The 24,286-nt window shown below is 35.6% G+C and overlaps 1 protein-coding gene across 1 annotated transcript in view; it reads right to left on the bottom strand.

Moving 5' to 3' along the window:
- The window catches only part of PTPRZ1 (protein tyrosine phosphatase receptor type Z1), a 183,983-nt gene that overhangs the window by 125,625 nt on the left and 34,072 nt on the right, over positions 1-24,286 (bottom strand). Inside the window, exon 2 of the mRNA XM_049641742.1 lies at positions 3,597-3,662. Coding sequence (XP_049497699.1) covers positions 3,597-3,662 — 66 coding nt within the window. The remainder of the gene's footprint in view (positions 1-3,596; positions 3,663-24,286) is intronic.

The following is a 24,286-nucleotide window of genomic DNA, read 5'->3' as shown; positions in this document are numbered from 1 at the left end:
AACAGGAGCAAAATCTTAACATCTCATGTAATTGAGGGCTGTGTGTTCATGATATCAAAAGAAAAAAGAAAACCAAATGACTCATTTATTTTCACTGAACTCTCTTTTTTTTAGGCATTGTCATAGAAAACTTGAGGTTAATAGAAAAAAGGAAATTCATTTTCTGAAATCCTTAAATACAGCCACTATGGAAAGAAGAAGATTTTAGTGCTGACATTCCCAGATTTACCATTCACTCTTTTATAGCACAGTGGCAAACAAACCTTGCTCACCTTCTTATAATAACTTTAAAAATGGGATTGTCGGCTGTATTTACCAACCCTGTCATTTCCCAGCATAATTATAGCATACATCCTGAATGGAAAAGTTGTTTTTAATCTATGTAAAAAAAAACACAACTGCAAATGGACTACCTTCTCCTCCCCTCCCACCCTCTATTTCTCTACCCATCTGATAGCCAACAGGGATTTGTACTGTGTCTTCACATAATTGTGTAATCCTTCATAAACAACCTTAGCTGTAAAGATTCCATTTTGATAATGTTTGATACTTGCCGTATGGCAATTTTTAAATGGCTTACAGTAAAGCTAGGCACTCTCTTATTGACATGTTACAATTTTCTTAGTAATTTTTACTAATAGAATTCTATATGTACAAATGTTCAAGGGCAAGTCCTTCCTTCTGAGATCGCACCTAATCTGACAAATTTAAGTGACAAAACAGATGGAACAGAAACATATAAGCTGTTATGAACAAAACTAGGACCAAAATGTAGTCAGAACCAATTTACCCAGGCCATTCATAAGATTAGTTAAATTTAAGAATCTTAAAACTAACTTATACTGAAATTTTACACAGTATGGTTTTTCAGATTCCAGGTAGAATAATAAGGATAGAAAGGGAAAACACTACCAAGTTTTAACTACTTGTATTTAAAATAAAAAGACATAATAAACTTTACAGTGAAAAATCTACATTTTAAATGCTTGGCTTCAGTGTGCTCTACTTGGGAGAGACATGTTCTTTTGGATAATGGCTTTCATTTGTTTTTGTTTTCGTTGTGACACCCCAAGAATTCATACAGCATAATTAATCCACACTCAGTTTGAGCTAAGCAGTTGTAAAATGTCCTCATCTACAGCTCTTTCTAGTCTCTTTCTAGGATCTTCAAATATTCTAGGAACAGATAATTTTTCAAACCAATGAGAAGCACCATTGCAAGTACAGCAATCCATTCTTTAAAACTCTAATTAAAGCTTATACCCTCACCTCAACTCTGGAATATCCCCTCTTGAGACCTATCATCCTCCTCCATTCCCCACCCCCCCCCCCCCCCCCCCCCCAGCAAATAACACTACTTAAGGAGTCTTCCTGTTCGATCCTTTAGAAGCTAAAGCCAACAGGACTTAAGTTATAGGTAGGATAATGACCTTGATTATAAATAAAAAAAATTGTGTATTGTTTATGCATAGACCCATCAATGAAATCCTGGCTGCTCTATAAGCACCATGTCTATACACAATTAGCCTGTTAAAATGAAGAGCTTCCTCCTGAGGTAATAGGACATGCCCAGTAACATCTGCCTAAACCCACTGGTAAAACTGCTGTCTTCTTTTGACCTGGTGAGGCACATCCAGCTGCTCAAAGACCCTGGGCTGCTGAAAAATGCCCGCCATTACCACTCTATACAGAGGCCCTTGCCTGGGTGAGAACTGTAACCCCCTTGCTTTCCAGGCTGTCGGTCCTCCATTTTCTAATTCCAGGTTTGGGGAGAAAGGAGGATGCCCAGATAGTGACCCCAGCAAATAATTTCCAAGAGAACCAGAGAGCTACCCATTGTGATGCCCTCTCCCATGGCTATGGAAGTACCCCAAGCATTTATAATCTTAATTAACATGTTTTGTATAATAGAAGGGGGCCAAAAATCAGTTGTAACTTTTATAAAGTACTAGGATTTTGATTTTGTAGTAAAAGAAATACAAAATGGGTTACAGGTGTCAGATACAAGGTTACAAAGTGTATATAATGTGAATATATATTATATTTACATAACTGTTATTTATATTATATATAAAAATATATGAAATTTACCACTTCAGGGTAATCAAACAGAACAAATTAAAACAAAGTGTCATTTTTAACCTATCAAATAGTGAAGATTTTCAAAATGACAATCATTAAATCCTGGGTAGTATTAGTAGGGTTGTCACTTACTTACACTACAAATAGGGTAATCTTTCTGGAATGCAATTAAACCATAGTATCAAGAGTGTTGACGGCATTTATTTTTTTCTGCTTAGTAACTGCCTATCAAGAATTCTCTAATAAAGAAATGATAAAAAGAAAATGTATGAAAAGTACAAATGATACAAACTATCCGTCTATTCATCCATTTGTCATTGTTTATAGTAGCTTAAATATCCAAAAATAATAGATCGTCAAAAATATAATAACATTTATATATAACAGAATGTTAGGTATACATTAAGTACCATGATCATTAGGAATCATCACTGAAATGAAGAAATGTTCAAAAATAATTTCTAGAGTACATTGGATGTATAATTCTAGGTATAAAATACACAAAAATAATATAATAAAAACCGGTCTGAAAGGAATGTACTTTTTTTTTTTAAGTGAATATCCCTGGAGTGAATAAAGACTGATTTTTATATTCTTTTTTTGGTGCTTTAACGTATTTGCTAAATTTTCCACAGTGAAAGCAGGAATAAAAAAAGAAAAGAAATGCATGCCTGTCTAGTAAATCCATTGTGCTGCTGCCCTTCATCTATAAAATAATGTCCAAGTTGGCTAGGCTCACATTAAAGTCCTTGTAATGCTTTCACATCTTATCACCCAATCGTATTTCTAAAGATTGTGCAATTCGAACACCCAGTTCTGTCTCAGATGGTCACCAGACTTGTCGTGGGCCATCTAGATTCTACTCAGGCTCTTGTCATCAGGCCTAGAACTTCTCTCCTCTAGAGTTTCTGGTCATAACTCATGATTGTAACCATTTTAAGCCAACTTTAGATATTCATGATGCTCTAAACCAAGCCTGGCAATCATACAAAATTGATTTTAGACCCTGATTCCAATTCATTCAGCACAATAATTTAGAAGGAAGCCCCTTCTGAGAGCAAGAATCCCATCAATATTTATTAAATGAATGAAAACAATCACTACTGTAATCATAATAGCAATGGCAACTAACATTTATTGAGAGCTTTGTATTTATAAAGAGGCACTGTGTCAACTTCATTGATTTTATTTAATGCTCTGAACAATCCTCCATTTCACAGGTGAAAAAAACTGAGCCTCAGGTAGGTTATGTATGTTTCCCAAGGAAGTATATAACTGGTGTTGACTTGGGATTCAAATCCAGCTGTGTCTGATACCAATATGCTCTACGCTACCAAATTTTCTACCGGAAGGTCTACCAGAAATCATTTTGCCTATGATACATTTTTATTAATTAATCCATGAAGCTAAGTAAAAATGACGTGTTGAATTACAAAGTTTTCTTTTACATATGAAAACAGATACAAAAACAACAGAATTTTCTGTTGAATCTCATTACATAATGAAATGTTTACCTGTATAGGACCAGCCAATCTCTTCAACAAGTTTCCTTTGTTGTCTGTAGTATCCATAAGCCCAATCTACAACCAAGAAAAATCAGTTGATCAATGTGTAGAAAAATATGTGGTCCAAATGAAAATATATCAGATGCCCAAATCTTTTATCCCATAGATGGTCCTCAATTAATCCTTCCCATGGCAACTTCCCAATGATTCCTCTCAATTCTGACCTCCATAATTATAGTCTCTGTTGTTCCTGTTCTAGTAGTTAGTATAAATTTTAGGGGGCACATTTAAAAAATGCCGAAGTTCAGGCAGCAACAAAGCAAACATTCTGGGTAAAGCAGGAGCAACCTAGAGGTGTTCATCCCAAAGAAAGATGGATCAGAGAGAATAGTTTGTCCTATCTCCAAATTTTTCTTACTATTCCCTTAGTCTAATATCTAAGATCCTGTTGATTAGAGATACTTTCAGGTTTACAAACCAAGTCTGGTCCATCAATGCATCTGGGAGACCCAGAGGTTATCATGTTTTCAAAATTTGCTTCCTTTCTGCCGAAAAATGAAATTAGCTGCCTTGAGTAAATGAGAATTTAAATGTATGTATGTTGGCTGGAAAAAAGGCTGTGTTTGACCCTGTCCATGACTTTGTCTCTTGGAAAAACCTAGATGCCCGAGTGAGGTAATACAGTAGGAAGTTTAGGCATCATAAAAGTGGATGCCTCATGACTCAGAGAGAGTAATTATAGATCAAGAACATGTGGCAAGAGGTATAGAAAAGAAAATGGGTGGAAGCCAAGGTGTCACTCTGCATAATTCATAATTTTGCCAGGAGCCATGCTTGCACTCAAAAAAAAAAAATATACGCTATATATATATGCACACATACCATACATATAGGTATGCTATAATCTTTCTCATCATTTGAGAAAAGAACCCTATTTCTTCTTTTTCTTGCTACACAGTTGTTTTCTCTTTATTGACAATTTCAATTTCAGGAATGCAAATATCTAAGGGCACTGAAGAAATTATTTTCCTCTTGTCCATGTTATATACTCTCTGATTAATACACCATGGTAATTAATAACTACTTAGACTAGTTCATAAAAGGTAAAAATCAGGTTTGCTATCAGAAATACATATTCTGAATCTATAGATTATTCAAAACCGAAACTTACTTTAAGAAATAAGGGTTTTGTATTTGTTTTAAAACTTTTATTGTTCATAAACATAGGTAAATATTCTATTGGCCACATAGCACATTTCAGCACATATTTATTTTTATAGCAGCTATATTGAAGTATAACTTATACATCACACAATGCACCCATTGTATACAATTTTGTGGTTTTCAGTGTATTCAGAGTTGTGCAACCATCACCACGATTTTAGAACATCTTCATCATCCCCATTAGAACCTCTATAACCTTCGGCTGACACCCCCAATTCCACCCTCGTATCCCACAGGTCTAGGCAACCACTATCTAATTTGTTTCTATGGATTTGCATATTCTAGACATTTCATATAAACAAAACCACACAATACAGCCTTTTGTGACTGGCTTCTTTTTGTGTGTTTGTTTGTTTATTTATTTGAGACGGAGGAGGGGCAGGGGGCGGAGAGAGAGAGGTGGCAGGGCGGGGGCAGGGGGGGTGGCCATGGAATGTCAATCAGGCTCCACACTCAGCGCAGAGAGAGCCCAATGCAGGGCTCATTCCAGGAACCTGGGATCACGCATGACCTGAGCCGCAATCAAGAGTCGGTGGCTCAACAGACAGAATCACCCAGGCACCCTGTGACTAGCTTCTTAAATTTAGCATAATTAATGTTTTCAAGGTTCATCCGTGTTGTAGCACTTATCAGTACTTCATTCTTTCTTATTGCCTAATAGTACTCCATTGTGTGGTGACCCAGATGGCCTTAAAGTTCCCTTCAGCTTGATTAAACTTTGGACAGGCTTCTTCCTGACTCTAGGCCCCGATCCTATTTTTCTTAGAGCATTTAGTTTAGAAAACTTTGTAACTGTAAATTCCTTCTCTGCCCCTTTGAGATGTAAATCTTTTTTTAATAGCCACATGCCAATTTTACAACCAAGAATGTACTACTCAAGGACATGGAACCATCTCTTTTGTTTTTTGGGTTGTTTTTTTTTTTTAATTTAGTTTTGAAAGAAAAGAGTGAAGGAGGGGCAGAGAGAGAGAGAGAGAGAGAGAGAGAGAGAGGTGAGAGAGGATCCCAAACTGGCTCTGCACTGTCAGGGCAGAGATCCATCTCATGAACCGTGAGATCATGACCTGAGCCAAAATCAAGATGCTAACTAACTGAGCCACAAAGGCGCCCTGGGAACCATCTCTCTGAAAGGAAATAGGGCCTTATCACCCAGTTTCTATGAAAGGGTAGGAGCTTAACTTTGGTGAGGTGCCTTGCTCCAAGGTGCAAAAACTACCTCCTGTCATGAAGATATGAGTTTATTTTTCCTTTGGATAAAGCCAGCTGGCAAGCAAAATGGCTTATGGCTTCCTGCTAATATCCTGCTCTGCTGTTCCACTGGGGGCTCAACATCAGCCATTAAAAAACCTTTTCCCTTCGATTTCATCAAGTTGGATTCTGACTTGGTTCTGGCCTCTCTCTCCACTGCAAGAGCCTTGACTAAAGTCTCCCTTGCTTGTTTAACTTTGTCCAGTAAAATTTTTGTTTTGACAATGGATATACCCCATTTTATTTATCCATTCATCAACTGAAGGATACTTGGGTTGTTTATTCTTTTGGGCCATTATAAATAGAAGTATTAATATTCATGCATATGTTTGTTTTACCACTTAAAAAGTAAATATTAGGTTCATAATTTATTTTTCAAATACAGTGTCCAATAAAATTGTAGTCATTTAAGGTTAAGTTCTGAGAACAAGTGTTTCTTCATGATCAAGGAATATATACAGTTAGATGTTAGAATGGGCCTCAGAGGCCATTTGACTGAGACTTTAACAGTTTACAAAAGAAATAATAATTCCTGGAGATAAGGTACTTTATTCACAAAAAAATGTAAATGATTTGCACAGGGAGTAAGTGGCAAAAATGGAAACAATAATGCATGGCTCCTGTCTCCTACTCCAGAAACTTCCCCAATATCAAGGGTCCCAAACAATCTTGAGTTATTGGTTACTCTCTTAAGGTGTTTTGCCCGAGAAAGACCCCAATAGAATGTATGCTTTCAAGAGGAACAGAATAAAACAGTAGTCTAGAAATTAACCTGAAGAAATTATTTGGACAAATAAATTATAGAGAATTGATTATACCAGATTTGACCTGGCAGTCAGTTAAATTTTTTCCTCTGAAATTTTACACTGGCCATAAGGGAAAGATGTATTGTCATTTATTACATGTTTCAAATATAAATATTTTAAAAATAAGACATTTTTGACATATAAATGCATTTTTAAGATTTCAAAAAATCAAAACCTACATTTAACAAGTAATCCATTGAAATAAATAAAACAGTAAGTGTTTTAATGATTCAGTCTAAAAGATGACAGCAAAATATCAGCAGATTTTAGCTTTCCTTGTAGGGCTTTATCACTACACAATGAGCATTTGTCCTTCGTTTTTAATTACTTACATTAAGAAAGCTTTATTCAATACAGGATTCCCAGGTGTTGGTAGCTCTCTTCAGTTCCTTTATGTATTGTTCCCCTAATTGTTACTTCAAACAATCCGTTACACATTCATATGCTAATTACATAGTCCTTGGGCGTGAGAGAGTACCCCACTTTTAAAATTCTGCTTAGAGGTCTGATAGATGAGATGTGATAGCTTCAATGAACAAGAAAAAAGAAGCTAGGTTCACTTTTTTGTTGTTGTATTATATACTTTGAAGACCAGTAAATCCTATATGAAATGAATCTATCAAAATGCTTACACATTTTTAAATAAATTAAAATCATGAAATATAGAATGTTTTTTTATATTTATGTGAATTTCAGTTTCTTTCATTTTTACATTTTGTTTCTTTCAATTTAAAAGTATTTGCCAGGTCTGTATTGGCTTGAGTGTTTTGTAGTGAAAAAACTAAGAAAGAAATTTCAGGAATGAATTGTACGTGCAATATAGAAGAAAATATATATTACTAAATTTTTAAGGCTACTCTATCTGTTCTTAAAAAATATTGTTCATAAAGTGGACTTTTACCCTGATACCAAAATTAGGAGAAATTTCAGGCAACCTGAAATGTTTGTTTCAACATATTCCACCTTTACCTATGTTGAGCACCTAAAGATATGTAAATATGTAAACGTGTGTGTGTGTGTGTGTGCCCTTTATTTTTCCTTACATTCGGATGATGAAAATCAAAGTCTACTAGATGGAAGATATAGATTAACTTAGCATTTTGTTGTTGTTGTTCAAGTTTATTTTTTTTTAAACGAGAACAAAAAATCTGGGTGTTCATTTCCTACTAAAAATATTATAAATATTTTGAGTTATAAAAATGCCTCTGAGTTTGCCCTTACCCTAAAGAAAGTCTCTGCTTCATGTTGATTAATAATTTCACCTGCATCCTACTATATAATCTAGCAGCAGCACTCTGACCACACACACACACACACACACACACACACACACACACACACTTTAATGCTATAAAGTGGCCAAACATATGACAGGGAGAAGAAATAGACTGTTTCTCTGGAAAAGAAGCTTCAGGTAGAAAATAATCACAGATAATGTTTGAAGACTAGGATTCTAAAACCAGGTTTCTCAAAGCAGACTTTCCCAGGGTAAATGATACTTGCATATTTCACCAAAGAACTTCAGCAGAGGAGAAAAGGGAGTTAGCTGATGACAGAAATCTGGAAAGGCAGAGAAGGAGGAACAGAATTAGAGATGAATTTTTAAAGCCCTTGAGTATCACCTTGGCAATGAAAGACTTGGGGAGAAAGATCAGAAATGTTCCAAGTGGAGGAAAAACATGTGCACCAAGAAGTGGCAAATTGTGGTACCAAAGGTTTGAAATGCCACTATAGGACACTGGGGACTTATTCTTGGTGACAGCTCACCATGATACAAAGCTCACATCCATTTTCACACTTTTTGTTCTCATCCCACTGTCTCCTCTTACCTCAATTTCTTTTGCAAAATGAAAGGAGATGGTCTGTTGAATTGATCAAAAAGTATTGCATATATTTAGTATATTTTTTTAAATGTTAAAGAAGAATATTAAATAAGTAGATAAATAAATTGAATTGAAGTGAAAGAGGTTGGGGGTAGGCAGGTGAAGAAAGGTAAGTAGCTGGTGGCCACTTGCAGAAGGACTTGGAAACCCCTAGGGACAACCTAGTGTCGTCAGAGCAGTAATCATCCACTACACCCTTTGGCTGTCAGACATGCAGAAGACTGAAGTGGCAGGGGGAAAACAAGTTGATAGTTATAGCAGTCATAACCATTTCTTATTGAAAATAAAGTAATAAAAGACATCTCTCAGAGAACAAACAAATTAAATCAGAAATATGAGTTCTTGTAAGCAGAGAATCAGCTTTTGACTGAAGAACACCTGTGAGCACATCACCTGGCTATGGAAAGTCCTTTATTTGTGCCGATGCTCTATTGCAAATGGCTTCTTCGGGTTGATAAGAAAGCTGAGTTTACGACCCAAGTGATCTCACCCAAAACCTTGTTTAGCTAGCTAAGGCAAAGTTTCCAGGTAGAATTCAATCTGCCCACGAGTATAATATAGAGTCTATAAGACCACACATGCAGACTTTTTTCTATGGAAATTCCCATCATTGTATGTGAAGAATTAGTTTGCTGTCAAACTGTGTCATAACATAGCCTGTAGTTACCTCTCTGGAATATAAATTTTTACTTGGTGTATATGCAGACACATTTGTGTAACATAATTTAGTTAATTATGATAATTCAGAAAATAGGCTTAAGATAGTTACAATGCAAACATTATATTTACTGTTAATCACTTCAGATGTAACCAGACTCCCTAAAAACATACTGCTTTTAAAAACACATGCATATTATTTCCCCCCTAAGTTACTTGTTTTTCTATTTCAGCTGCTTTCTAGTGTTAGAAGAAGAGTTTCATTGGTTTCTCTCCTCTGCAAAGGCTTAAAAATAAAAGTACTTTTTACAGTCTCAAAAGTTAAATTGCAATTTATTGCCAAATAGGATGGCACACGAAATCAGATTGCTAAAGAGATGGAAAGAGATGTTTCTAGAGTCCAGGTGACCTCTTTATTTAAGGATAAAGTTAAAAAGATGAAAAATGTAGATACCTGAGGCACTTTATGAACAAAAAAAATCAAATGGTAAATTCTCAAAGGAGGTGGAAATACTAAACATATTGATAATGTAAAAGAAGAAAGGGAGCTATTTCTTCCATATGCTTGTTTTACTAGACATCCAATTAAATACATAGTTCTCACAGGAGTAAGAGTCTGGAGGTGAGAAGTTAGATTTTTGTTGTCTCTTAACACTGAGGATGGTGTATGCTTTCACAGAGAGGATTTGTATATTGAGAATATGTCCACCAAACCTACTCAAAACTTTTCAGTGAAAGAAAATATTCGCAGGCTTGTCGTGGAAAAGTAGCCAGTGTTTCTTCTTATACTTAGATGAGTTTAACCTAATGTGATTTGTCTATATTCCTAAAGTTGAGGTATTTTCTGTTAAAAACATTTTAATAATTTTGACCTTTATCACACGGGCAATAATACATTCCTGTTTCAGGTAAGTTAGAAAAAATAAAGATAAGCATAAATAATTGTAAAAATAATCTATAATCTTGTCTCCTAAACATAACCATTCTTTACCATTATGCAAATATAGAAAATTTACACTTTACACAAATTGAATTACACTATTTCATTATTGGGTGCCCCACTTTTTCCACATAATGACAAATCGCTGGTACCCTCTCAAGTTAGCAAATATGATTTCATAGCATTGTAACAGTTTACTTGAAGAATTCGCTGCTATTGGATATTAAAATTAAAAGCTGATTTAACTTCAGAAAATTTATTCCCTAGGCTTAAATGATATGAGGAATGAAAAGTTCCCATTAAGCTAGTGTGAGCTTCACATATAACATCAAGTCTGTAGGAGACTACCACATTTCCCCCCATCAACCTTCTTCAACACCAGATAACACTAAAATGGCACAAATTCATTGCTATAATGTAAGAGTGAATTTATTCTACTGCAAGAGAAAGCCTAATTGTTGGTAAAATCATGATAATGGCAGCAGAAATAGAAATAGCAACGTGTAAAATAACTATTAGAAGAAGAGCAAAAAATAATATTAAGAGTGGAGAGAGAGCAAAATCTGTGAAGCCGATGAAAATGGGTAGAAAACATGGAATTCATCAAATTACAAAAATAATGTTCCATTCATTACGTTATATATTATTATATGATATACATTACGTATTATTATGTTATTATACCGTTATAGTATCCATATTATAATAGTGTGCCATTATTTACCAACCTAACTAACGTTTCTGTTGGGAAGCATTATATCTATGCACTTTCCCTGAAATCAGGAGTGCAGAAAAGATGTCTGTTGTGTAGCTCTATGATTAGGATCACTTGGGAAGTTCGGGCAACTGGTGCACTAAAACAACCAGTTAGAGGATATAAAGGGATTCCATTAACATTTACTGTGAAAATCATAAAACATCAATAAGTGCACAAATAAACAAAATACAAACTATTATTAATATACAAGAAAATGTAAATAAATAAAAAGACCCACCCCTATCCTTGAATGGGAACACTACAATATGGGGAAGATATCAGTTCTTTCCATATCAATGAATAGGTCAGATTTCAATGGGATGTTTTCAACTGGCAAAATTATCCTAAAGTTCATGTAGAAATCTTAATGTAGAATAGTACTAGATAAGAAAGTTTGGAAAAAGAGTGAAATAATGGGGGCTTGGTTAACCAGTTACTAAAAGGTAAACTGACAGGCAGATCAATGGAACAAAGCATATAGCACTAAAACTGGACTGAGTATAGATACCAGTTTAATCCATGACAAGGGAAAACATCACAGTCACATAAGGAAAGTATAAAGTTCAACCAATATTGGGAACACTGGTTATTTGGGGAAAAAAAGTTAAATCACACTTCATACATACATCAAAATAAAGTCCAAGTGGATTAAAATGACTGATAAAAAAAGATGTACAAAAACTATAGGAAAAAATATAAATGAATGTTTAATTTATTGCCAGATGGGAGGGACCTTTCTATACACAAACAAAAGAAATCATAAGGAAATACTTATAGCTTTGATCACCTAACATTCAAAACTTGTACAGAAAAATGTTTAGTGAATTGAAAATTACAAATGTTAAGCTATTGGGAGCTGCTAAAATGCATCAAACAAATATAATGATATATTCCAAACACAGAGAATTCTTCCAAATCAATAAAGGCAAATATATGAGCAGACAAAATTTAAAAATGCAGACATAATTAATTAATAAACCTATAAACTGTTAGATTTTAGTGGGTATCAAACAAATTAAAATGACGCTGAGATAGTATTTTTTTCCAGTTACCAAATATTGCTATTACTATTATTATTATTACTTTTAAAATATTGAATAATGCCCCAAAGATCTTGAAATGTTGCTTAACCTACAGGTAGAAGTACGAACTAGTATGAACTCTCTGAGAAGTAAGCTAGTAAGAGTTAACAAGAGTCATAAAATGCTTCATAGCTTTTGGGACAATATATTCCTTGTCAAGGAAATATTTCATATTATCAGAGATGAAAACTAAGTTTCATAAAGCAAGATACTTACAATCATTTAAGTCACCAGGAACAATTGTAAAATATGTTAATGTGCAAAAAGTGGGGGAAGTTTAAATAATGTTCTATTCATAATATAAAATAATGTGGATTCATTAAAATTGTGTCTCAAAAATACATATGTGGAGAAATCCACGTGATATAAAGCATTATCAACAGTTATGATACAATTTTAAATATATTACATATCCAGAAATGCAAATCTCTACGTGTGGTGCCATTGGGAGTGATTTTTTTTACCTTTTTAAAATATGTTCTAATGCTTTCTGTGTATTTTAGCGGTTTGTATTAGCTAAATATTTTAAAATGTTAAAGTGAACGTGTATTTCTAAAGGAATATCCCTGACTTTACAGGCAAATGGATTAGAGACAAATATATAGATATGTTTTGAAGATGGGGTAAAGAAAAACTTTGAGTTTCAAGTTTCTTATTTTGGATTTTACAATAAAAGCTCCTCCTTATTCACAAGATACTGCATGCAGTAGCTAGCATTTTTAACTTAAGTTTAGGAAATCATAGCCAAGTCTACATATGGCTGAGCACTTCCGTTCCCAAGAAAATTAAACGCAAGAGCCACAGCAAAATAGACATCGTAACAAACTCACATCATCTTATTGGCTGTCATGATCAGACTGATTAGATCATCTATTTGGGGTAAATTTTGAAACAGCACTTGTTTTAATTTGTGCCTTATTTCTAAAACAATACTTTTTGCTTAGATAAAATTAGGTCCAAACTTATGTATCTATCTATTAAGCAGGAAAACCTGGCAACTTTATGAGCTGGCAATCTAATTCTGAAATGTGTGTGGATCACATGTCAAAATTGATTCATTATGCAGTTATGTCCGGGCAAGGCCAAAAAATTCTCTTGTCTTCTTTCCAGGGTACTGACAGAAAATTCATTTGTGTCATGCTTTTTTAGACTGCCTTTTATTGGTCCAGAAAAAGAAAACTTTTATTCATAAGAAACGTACTCATTTTAACAAGCAGACTGGTATTTTCTCAATTTTTTTAGTGATTCACTTTCAATTTGCCAATATATTTTATAAGCTTACTAAACCACATGCTATTGTTCATTAAGCCCACTTGGCTTTCAAAAAGAAATCAGGGAGAACATGGTGGACCCATCCGACTTAAACTATAAACATACGTCAATATTTGGTGCCTCTTTTCACTAACTCTTAGGGTCAGAAATCTAGACTCTCCTTTGGAATCCTGATTCCGGACAAGTCAAATGTCTTTGTTTGTATACCTACAATTGTAAAATGAAAATAAGTATCTCCTGTGTGCAATCAAGTATCCTGCAACAAAGGATAGGTCAGCCATTTTGAACTCTTTGTAAAGCACGTGCTTACTTACATCAACTCATTTCATTTCATTTTTTTTAAATTTTTTTTAACTTTTATTTATTTTTGAGACAGAGAGAGACAGAGTATGAATGGGGGAGGGGCAGAGAGAGAGGGAGACACAGAATCGGAAGCAGGCTCCAGGCTCTGAGCCATCAGCTCAGAGCCCAAGGTGGGGCTCGAACTCACGGATCACGAGATCATGACCTGAGCTGAAGTCGGCCGCTTAACAGACTGAGCCACTCAGGCGCCCCTCATTTCATTTGTTGGATTAATTTTTCCAGTATTTAGGGTTTTTTTTGTCAACAGTGAAGAAAAATTAAAAAAAAAAAACACACTGTGATGTTTATATCATACACATGGCGTAAGTTCAATTCAGTTACAAAATTATTCATTTGTTTACTGTTGTTGTCTGGTTCTTAACCTAAAGTATTCTTTAGTCTTAAAGATAAGTATAGATCCTCAGTGCAGATGGAATATACAATTCCCTATATTCAAATGTTGAACTGAGTCCTATAAGAACAATGTGAACAAAAAACATACTTAATTTCAATTAAACTTAAAGAGACTATCATCTAATTTTTTAGCTACATTCCAAAATGAATACATTTTTAAAAGCAAAGGTTTCACAATATTTATATTTTCCTTGTTTCAGAAGACTTAAGGAAGTATAAGATCATTATTTATAAGTTCATACTGTTTACATTTTTAAAGAAGTTCATTTTAGAACCACCTTCCCCACTAGCAATTGTAAGGAATTAAATGCTTTAAAACATTTTTAATGTATATTTTTTGAAAGAGAGAGAGAGAACAAGCGCAAATGGGAGAGGGGCAGAGAGAGAGGGAAACAGAATCTGAAGCAGGCTCCAGGCTCTGAGCTGTCAACACACGGCCCCAAGTGGGGCTCGAACTCACGGGCCTCGAGAGGGAGTGCATGACCTGAGCCAAATCTGGACACTTAACCGACTGGGCCACCCAGGTGCCCCAGTAATTAAATGCTTTGATGACATCCTTAATTAGTTCGCTTTCAATTAACAAGCACTTACCTATATTAGTCACTGATTTTGTTCATAGCTGTATAAAAATGATGACATCTATTGCTTTTTTGGTATAGATGTCTCATTGTCACTAGCTATCAAGTGATAATTAATATGCATCTTCTTATTTTGCTCTGTTGTAGAATTTATTTGAAGTGAGTGGAAACTGCTGAAATCCTACTGGGTCAATTGACTGGCACAATGTAGGGATGTTCTATCTGGGTAGCAGAATCATTTTATTTGCTACACTTTCTTCTGCTTGATACTTTTGTGCCCCTCCCCCTACTCCCTGCTCCATGCTTCTACTCTTTGCAAATTTTGCATTCCCCCTGTACTCTCTTCTCTTTCTCATGCGCATTCTCCACAGAACTTGGTGTCTCCTTGACGCTCATTCTGTGAACCACCAAAGTCTAAGAAAAGAGGAGTGAGTTCGACCATCAATTACAACACACCTATCTTCATATCTTGCACTGGTGAACTATCCTACCAACGACAGTACTGGGTCTTACCGGGCCACCCTCGAAACAACTTTTTCCAACTTTTGCCTGAAATTTGAAAGTTCTCTGCAGTGGCAGATGCTCATTAGGTTGCCTAGATGACCCAGGTTTATTGCACTCAGAGGAACAGTATCTAAAAAGCATTCCTGTTAGTACATAATTAATAGCCTTGGAGAATACATCTCATTAATTACTTTTTATACACAATCATAAATAGTCAGCCAGAGGTTGGATGTTATTTATTTTGGAATAGTTAACTCCATTGGAACAAATATGTTTTCTCTCCAGGTTTATCTTTCTGTTTGTGAAGATGTCAAGAGACTGAACAAGTTAATGCAGTGTTTTCAACCTGGATTGCAACCAGACCTCCACTGGCATTCTGCCCTGAAGTTACTGGGCCACTGGGACACCTCAAGATAATTAACATACTCCTGTGGTGTCTAATGTGATAATAGTGGTGGTTAAATGAAAAAGAACATCCTACAACAGACCAAGGGTAGCACCTTTGCACCTCAAGGGAAAAGAAAAGGTGTTTTTTTTTATGACGGGATGTAGGCCTTACGTTTATAGATGATATATCATGAAGACTTAACATATTGAAATAAGACTTATGTTTTCTTTAATATACTTTTAAACATCTAAGTGACTTCACGCCTTTGTGAAGTTCATAACTTTTGCCATTAATTTCACTAAAAGCAAGTATTTTTTGGTGGAAAATGTTTAATTGGTCATCTCTCACTATCTAGCCAAAGACATATTGATTTAACCTTGGAAATAAAATCTCATAATGCTCATTTTGTGTTCAAGGGAATGTTATTTTCTCGATGTCTTGATTTTTGCAATAAAAAAACAAAACAATGGAACTGAGCATATTTATGATTATAAAGAAAATGTTGTAAGTGCCACTCCAAGTTTAAAGTATAAACATGGTAAACTTTGGATGGAAAACAATACTTTTGTCTTCTTCCATATTTATTCTTTAAATGGTCATACTGGCTGAATATAGATTACAGAAAGAAAAGGCAAGAGCTAACTGTTCATTGATCTGTGTCTTTAACATGTAGTACTAACATGCCATTAAAGATTTGATATTCATATTATGTAGTTTATAGCTACTTGCCTCCTACAATGCCTCAACTTTTTCAGTCAAGGGTGCCTCTTCCAAAACAAAAAGCTGGTTTTCATTTGTGATACTCTGAAAGGATACATATCATGGCGAAAAGAAACTGGAACTAGGGATGGGGCCAGAAGAACTTGGAATGTAACTCCTGGCTTTAAAACTTCTTGACTGTGGATCTTTGGAAGAGTCATTAGCCCCCTCAGTTCCTCTGATAATATCAATAAGGTCTTCCTATACTGGTGTGGTAGGTACACTCAAATTAATTAATTCCTTTGAGTGTGTAAAGGATAAGATGATATATTGATATAGGCAATAATGCTTTCATCTGGGAAGTAAGCTGAACTCATTTACAGATTATTTTCTAAAATGAATAAAGGTTATTTAATACATTGCTAAGGCAGGAGTTTTCTCTCTTTTCTTTTATTCTCCATGTGAGATAGTACCCATTACACTGTTTAAAATGGCTCTTGTATTGCTTACTATCTCTGTAAGCAAGCTAATGTTTCTAAGTCTCACTTCCCAGGCCTACAGAATAGGCATAATAATTATACTGACATGTGTTTGGGATAAAGCACATATGGCTATTAGTCCATATATACTATATTAATTTATAATTAATATGTTAGATGTGTAATTATACATATATTATAGGTAATTATATATTTATTTATTACACATTTATATTTCACTTAGACTTCATTCTGCTATTGCTTTTTTTTTTTTCATTTCAGCAATTTCACCGATTCATTATTTTCTGTGTAAAACAACAAACTTAATTTGCCAACAAATAGGGTGTGGTGAGTCATTGTACACAAAGGCCTTTTCGAGAATATGTTCGTTGAATTTCAATACAAGGCGAGTTCAACATTTCCCCCCCTGTGCGTATATTGTCAGTTTTACTCAATAACATCCTCAATCTAGCTGAAAAGATTCAAAGGCAAAGCAATCAATAATATACAAATTTTAGTTTAATTAAACTGAAAACAACTCATTTCAAAAGCTGAATAGTCACAGAAATAGCTTTGAAGCAAATGAGTACATAAATTTCTTCCTATATACCATTAGCAATACCCAGAGTTTAGATTCTGACATCCTCAGAATATATACAACTGTCACGAATCCAGAAGTAAGAGTCACACAGAGTATCCCACAGTAATACATCTAATAGAGGAAACTGTGTAAGGTGAAGGAGAAAATCTGAGGCAAGAAATTCAAACAGCATCAAAAGGTGACAGCAGATGGTTGAAGAAGTTGACTGAACAATGATTACAAATAAAAAGACAACCTCAAGAATAGTTGTGGACTATTCAATGACATGAAAAATGACATTCATTCTTCAATACTGTCTTAAGGAATTATTACAGATGAGAATACTGGGATACAGGCGTCACTGAAAAAGTTTTATTGCATTAAGGATATTTTTAACAAAGTGGAAAACCAATTTATATTTTAGAAAGATTTTTATGATAAACTGGGAAAGTTTTTTAATAAATATTTTGTGCTTTGAAGGATATATATTAGTTACTTAAAAAATTCAATTCTGTGGAATGCCTCATTCCATCAGAATGATGCCAAAATGGAATGGCATATGCAATTAATTTAACAGTTAGTGGCTTTATATTAAACTCCATGCACTAAAGATGCATAGTTAAAAAAAAAATAGGGCCTCTTCAAGGAGGTCACAAACTAGCAGCATAATGCCTAAAGTTCTTTAACACATTCAAGTTCATTGACAAGAAAATTGTAATTATTGAAGTACTAATTATTTTAAACTACCTTTAACCTCAAAAAAAAAAACAAACCCACCTTACAGAAACAGTCAACTCCTTTAATCTTTTTACTTTTTATTTTCTTATTTTAGAGAGAGACAGAGAAAGTGAGAGTGGGGGAGACAGGCAGAGAGAGAGAGAGAGAGAGAGAGAATCTTAAGCAGACTTAATGCTCAGCATGAAGCCCGACATGGGGCTCTATCTCATGACCCTAAGATGATGACCTGAGCCTAACTCAAGAGTCACCCAGGCATTCCCTACTTCAATTTTATAATTTTTTTAATTTTTATTTATTTAAAAAAATTTTTTTAACGTTTATTTATTTTTGAGACAGAGAGAGAGCGAGCATGAACAGGGGAGGGTCAGAGAGAGAGGGAGACACAGAATCGGAAGCAGGCTCCAGGCTCTGAGCCATCAGCCCAGAGCCCGACGCGGAGCTTGGACTCACGGACCGCGAGATTGTAACCTGAGCTGAAGTCGGACACTTAACCGACTGAGCCACCCAGGCGCCCCTTTATAATTTTTTTAATGTTTATTCATTTTTGAGAGACAGAGACAGAGTGTGAGTGGGGGAGAGGCAGAGAGAGAGGGAGTCACAGAATCCAAAGCAGGCTCCAGGCTCTGAGCTGTCAGCACAGAGCCTGGCGCAGGGCTCAAGCGCATGAACCACGAGATCATGACCTGAGCTGAAGTAGGCTGCTTACCCAACTGAGCCACCCAGGCGCCCCCCTCCTTCAATTTTAAATGGTATCTATGTACCTTCCACTAATTGAATGTTTGCTTCACATAGTATTTACATGAAAGGAATACTTCTTTTGAGGATGCAATTCCCAGAAGCCTCTCTGGTATCAGAGCAAGGAGCATTAGTAGGACAAGAAGCTGGACATTTCCCAAGGACATCCCAGCCAGACTCCTTGAGACTTTGTGCACTCACTGTCCACTTGAACATCCCTAGTTATGCCAGTGGCCGTAGGATGCACTGTTCCCTCCTGCTCAGAAGTGTCTGGCGATTGCTGGCGGTGGGCCACACAGGGAAACTGATGGCAACACCATGGCCCTGACACAGCTTTCCCATCTCCCACTGAGCCCTGTCAGTCAGCTGCAGCCTGTGTGCTGGGTATTGTGATGCCCTGTGGGCACTGCCTATCCATCTCTCCTCCAAGGCTGACAGACCACCCCAGCTCCCTGGCACACTGAACAGGAACCAATGTAATTTTATGAGCCCCTCCTATAACGCTGCCCTTTAATGCCCAATGTACCAAATTCTTTATGGGAGACCTAGCCGTGCTTAGGATGTAACAAGAAAACAATCCTAGTATGCTCTGATTTTAATCATATTGTTTATTTTTGTCTTTAAAACGCCACTGACCAGCAAGGACATTTCAGCAAAAATAAAAACAAAAAAAGATTAATCGATAATTTATGATTTTAATGAACTTGATTCTTTGAATTCAGGGCATGTCTTGAGGATTTTTCACAAAAACAATTGATCCTTTTCATGGCTTAATGCCTCTGTAACTTCCTGCACACAGCTAACAAACTGCCCTGGGCACACACACCTCCCATGCCTTTCACACTCTGTGGGTCTCCAGAAGTTTACATTTGGGAACAAGAAGAAAGATCTGGGGACCTTTTCTACGCATGAAGCTTCCTTAGACCTTCAACAGTATGCATCTTTGTAAGAGATAATACAAAACATTACTAGAAATTTAGCGTATGCTAAAAACTTTTTCTACACAAATAAAAAAGTAATGCTTTAATAATTCAGATACCATCAACACCCGCAAGCAAATGACTGAAGACAGTGGTAAACACAAATGATTTCACAGAGGTATAACAATCTGCAGCTAAGAAAACCAACGCTAGGTTTTTGCCTTTTTAAAATAGGCACTACATAGGGAGGAATGAAGATAAACACACAATTTTAAAAACAAATATAGTCCGTGTAGCTGGATAATTCAGGCAACCGTTCCAATTTTTCCCAGCAATGAAGGTGCATTATTTTTGCCTGACCTTTATGAATAATTTCCTGAATGTCTTTAATCTGTGTAAATAAATTGAGAATTACTTTGGTTAAATATTATATAATTTGAAATTCTACTCAATCTTATCCTATTGTACTGACAGTACTCAATAAAAAGGAAATAAGAGAAAAATCTTCCCCATACCTGTTGTCTAAGGTAAGAGAATTGTCTCATTCTCTTTGTAAGTAATCCCAAAATAAACTTTCATTTTATGTGCCATCTGGGTATAGCCTTAGAGTATATATAAAATTAGCACAGGGTAAATGTAGCATCATTGTATCAAATAGGTTTGTTAAATAAATTAATCAAATGATTGTAAACATAAGAAGTACCAAATTAAGCTAAACAAACAGATATCTTATTTATTCCAGGCACCCTGCTGGTATACAGATGAAAACATTTGGGGTTAGTCTCCCTAATGCAGAGCTTTTCAAAGTTTTTCATATCATGACTCAGTCAGTTAGAAAATGATAATTTCTGCAGTAAGGTGACATATAAAAACGGAACAGATGAGTATCAGGCACACTGGTCACCTGCTATAGGCCCCATGGCACAGTGGGTGGGAAGTACTGCACTAATACCCTCAAACAATTCACCTCAGGGCCTTTGCTCAGCCATCTCTCTGCCTAAACATCTCTACTATCTCTCTTCTCTATCTCTACCCACACCAGATCCCCTTCATCCTTCATGTAGCATCTTAATACCACTTCTTTGAAGAAGTTCTTCCATGACTCTTACACAGTATTTCTCACAATTATCATCCAATAACAATTTGTGTTATATATATATATACATATATATGTATACATACATATACATATATGTGCTAGGCTGTGAACTCCTTGAGAATTAAAAATGTGTCCATCTTGTTCTGTTGTATGCTCAGCACCCAACCTAGGCCATACAGTAGTATTCAATAAATATTCATTGCATGAATAAACTACAAATTTAAGATTTACAATCTCAGAGGAATGTTCCCTGCCACCCATAATCATTTACCCCTCTCTGGTCATCAATAGTTTCCAGACTAGGGACTGTGCTAAATCTCTCCCTCTACTATTTGGAGCTGACCCAGCATTCTGTTAGCACCAAGAAAATAGAAGTCACTGCATAGGAATTTGGGAAAGTTCCTTTCTCTCTACCTTGTAGCTATTTTTATCTTCACTCATAGTTCTCTTTCCCTTTCTATCTCACAGAGGAAGGTGGCCCCACACTGTCCCATCCTTCCACCTCTTACAAGATTTCTTGAGCTTCAATCTCTCCCTTTTCATTGTATTGTTTTTTTGGGCTCTTAAAATGCACTCAAATCTGATACCCTACAAATTTCCCTTCCCTCGGCCCCTCTTTACCAAATGTACGAAGCATCTGCACTTCCATACATCTGCGTAATGGCAGCTGCCATACTCCAGTGAAGGTATACGTGGCTCTTCTCTCCTCTGGCATTTACTTTAACATCACAAACCAGGAATCCTTGGATTGTCACTGGTACCAGGCACAGAATAAGCGCTCAATACATATTTAATACAAAATATTTTTTAAATCCTTGTATATAGAATGATGCAAAGCAGTACTAAACACATTATGCACTTTATAAATGGCTCTTATTTTGTGTTTCCCATACTTGACTGCTCTCAAACAACAGTTCATACCATGTTGATAACAGTATGCAAACTTCACCTTGTCATTATTTTCATATAAAATGTTTGCTGTTAAAAGTAAATATACAAAATTTAAAAAAATCAATACATAAAATTTACTTCAAACTTGCTCCAGGATTGACAAGGTTTTTTTTTTTTTTTTAATGTATTTAACACTTCTGTTTGATTATTGAAATCTTTGATTATGAACTAGTCCCTTAGGGGTAAAAGAATCTTTAGTTTCATACTATTAGAAAATGTTTCATCATAATTTTCTATTTATTTTTCTTTTTTTCTTTTTTTTTTTTATTTTGAGAGAGAGAGAGAGAGACAAGAGTGTAAGCCAGGGAGGGGCAGCAGAGAGGGAGACACAGAATCTGAAGCAGGCTCCAGGCTCTGTGCTGTCAGCACAGAGCCCAGTGCGGGGCTCGAACTCATGGACTGTGAGATCATGACCTAAGCTGAAGTTGTACGCTCAACAGACTGAGCCACCCAGGTGCCCCAATTTCAAATATGACATGGAGAGAGACATTTCCCTTTTCAAAATAGCTCTACTTCTTATTAACAAGTCTTTAATAGAATTTTAATGAATTTTACCACTCAAGTCGTCCTGTGTAGATTTGCCATTGAGATAAATCTAGTCAGTCACTGACCTTCCAGTGGTTGAGGTGCCTCAAATATTGAATATGGAAAGGCAGTTCATGCATGTGTGTATGTAATTATAAGGCTATATGTACACAGAGCGAGAGAGAGAAAATGCTTTTTCTTATGTGATGTATGACAGGTGAGAAGACAGATCTTATGCCCGGAAAGGCAACAGTCACGAAGGAGAGCTATAATCAGTTGGTAGTGAAGACAACTGCGTTTATATTGCAAAATACTTGAGAATGGGATTACTTCCTCTGTAACTTTTTCTTTTCACTTGGAAACTCCTCACTAGCCCCTGGCAGGGGAAAAGGCCTTGAAAAGTTTGCAGTCTTTCATAACCACACTTTCCTACCACTCCCTGCTACCTATCTAGGTTCCAGAAAAGGGAGGGACTATGAACAAGAGAAGTTAAGAATCAGAGCTAGGGGAGGGTTGCTGTACATCTGCTCATGCATCAGACTTTAGGCATGAATACTAACTCTATATGTTCCCAATATAGAAGCATTTATTCTTTATATGAAAGAAAACCACAACATATATATACTAGTTATTACTATCCTTGGGACAAAACAACGAAGGAGTTTATTTCTCTAAACTGGCTGATTATAATGTAATCACATTTATCTATAATTAGTGTTTTCACATATACAGTCAAAATGAAAACAATATTTTTCTAATTATCCCAGTTTAAATCAGTGTATATAATTATCAAGAAATGTATAGGCCTCGTTTTTCCTTTATTTCTTTCTCTTTCTTTCTTTCTTTCTCCTTTCTTTTTAGTTTACTTATTTATTTTGAGAGAGAGACAGCATGAGTGGGGGAGGTCCAGAGAGAGAGGAGAGAGAAAATCCCAAGCAGGCTCCATGTTGCCAAGCACGGAGACCAATCTGGGGCTCAGTCCCACAAAACCGCGAGATCATGACCTGAGCGGAAACCAAGATTCGGTAGCTTAAGCAACTGAGCCACCCTAGGCTTCCTTTTCTAAGTAAACGTTATAGATGTTTATAGACAACAATTTGTTTCTCTAAACTGTTAATAAGGACTGGTTTTTTTAAATAAAATAAGACTATTAATAAGTTCAACCTTTCATTAACCTTAGATATGAGCTTTTATATCCTAAAGCAGAAAAATCTTCATCTTTGTAAACCACAACCAAGCTATATAGATTAGGAAACACACTGGAAAACCTTTGACAAAAGCTTTCTTTGTTGTTAGCTAAATTATTGTACCATTCATTCCATGTCCAGAACTTCCATGGATTTAAATGAAACTCACTCTTAAATTTCATTTTTGTATGGTTTCTTAATGCTGTTCACTTCTAATAACATATATTAGAATCCTGGTATTTTTAATTTTCAGATCTTTTCTGCTCACAAACTTGCTGAAATGTTGGTTTTAGACATAATGCATATTTTCCAACCATGTTATCAATTCCATCTTCAAAACCTATCTCAAATTGTTTCTCTCCACTTCTCTTGCCTCCCCCCAGACTCAAACTACCACCATTGTCTATGAAACAATACAAATGCCTCCTACCTCATGGGCTTTGTTTTGCCCATCCCTCCATTCTTTCTCGCCTGCCTTCCTTTAATCCCTTGAGTTACTTCACTTAACCAATACTTACTGATTGCCTGTTGTGTGCCAAGCACACACCCACCCACCCAATATCCTGTCCTTGCAGAACTTTCATTTTAGTAAGGGGAGGCAGGAAGTACATAAGGAAGACAACAAGTAAGTCAGTCATATAGTGTGTACGAAGGTGGTAGTGCTCTGAAGAAAAGTATTAGAGCAGAATAA

Source organism: Panthera uncia, chromosome A2 (assembly GCF_023721935.1).
Source record: "Panthera uncia isolate 11264 chromosome A2, Puncia_PCG_1.0, whole genome shotgun sequence".
Lineage (NCBI taxonomy): Eukaryota > Metazoa > Chordata > Mammalia > Carnivora > Felidae > Panthera > Panthera uncia.
Note: the sequence above shows the minus strand (reverse complement) of the source record. Positions and strands in the feature narration are given on the sequence as shown.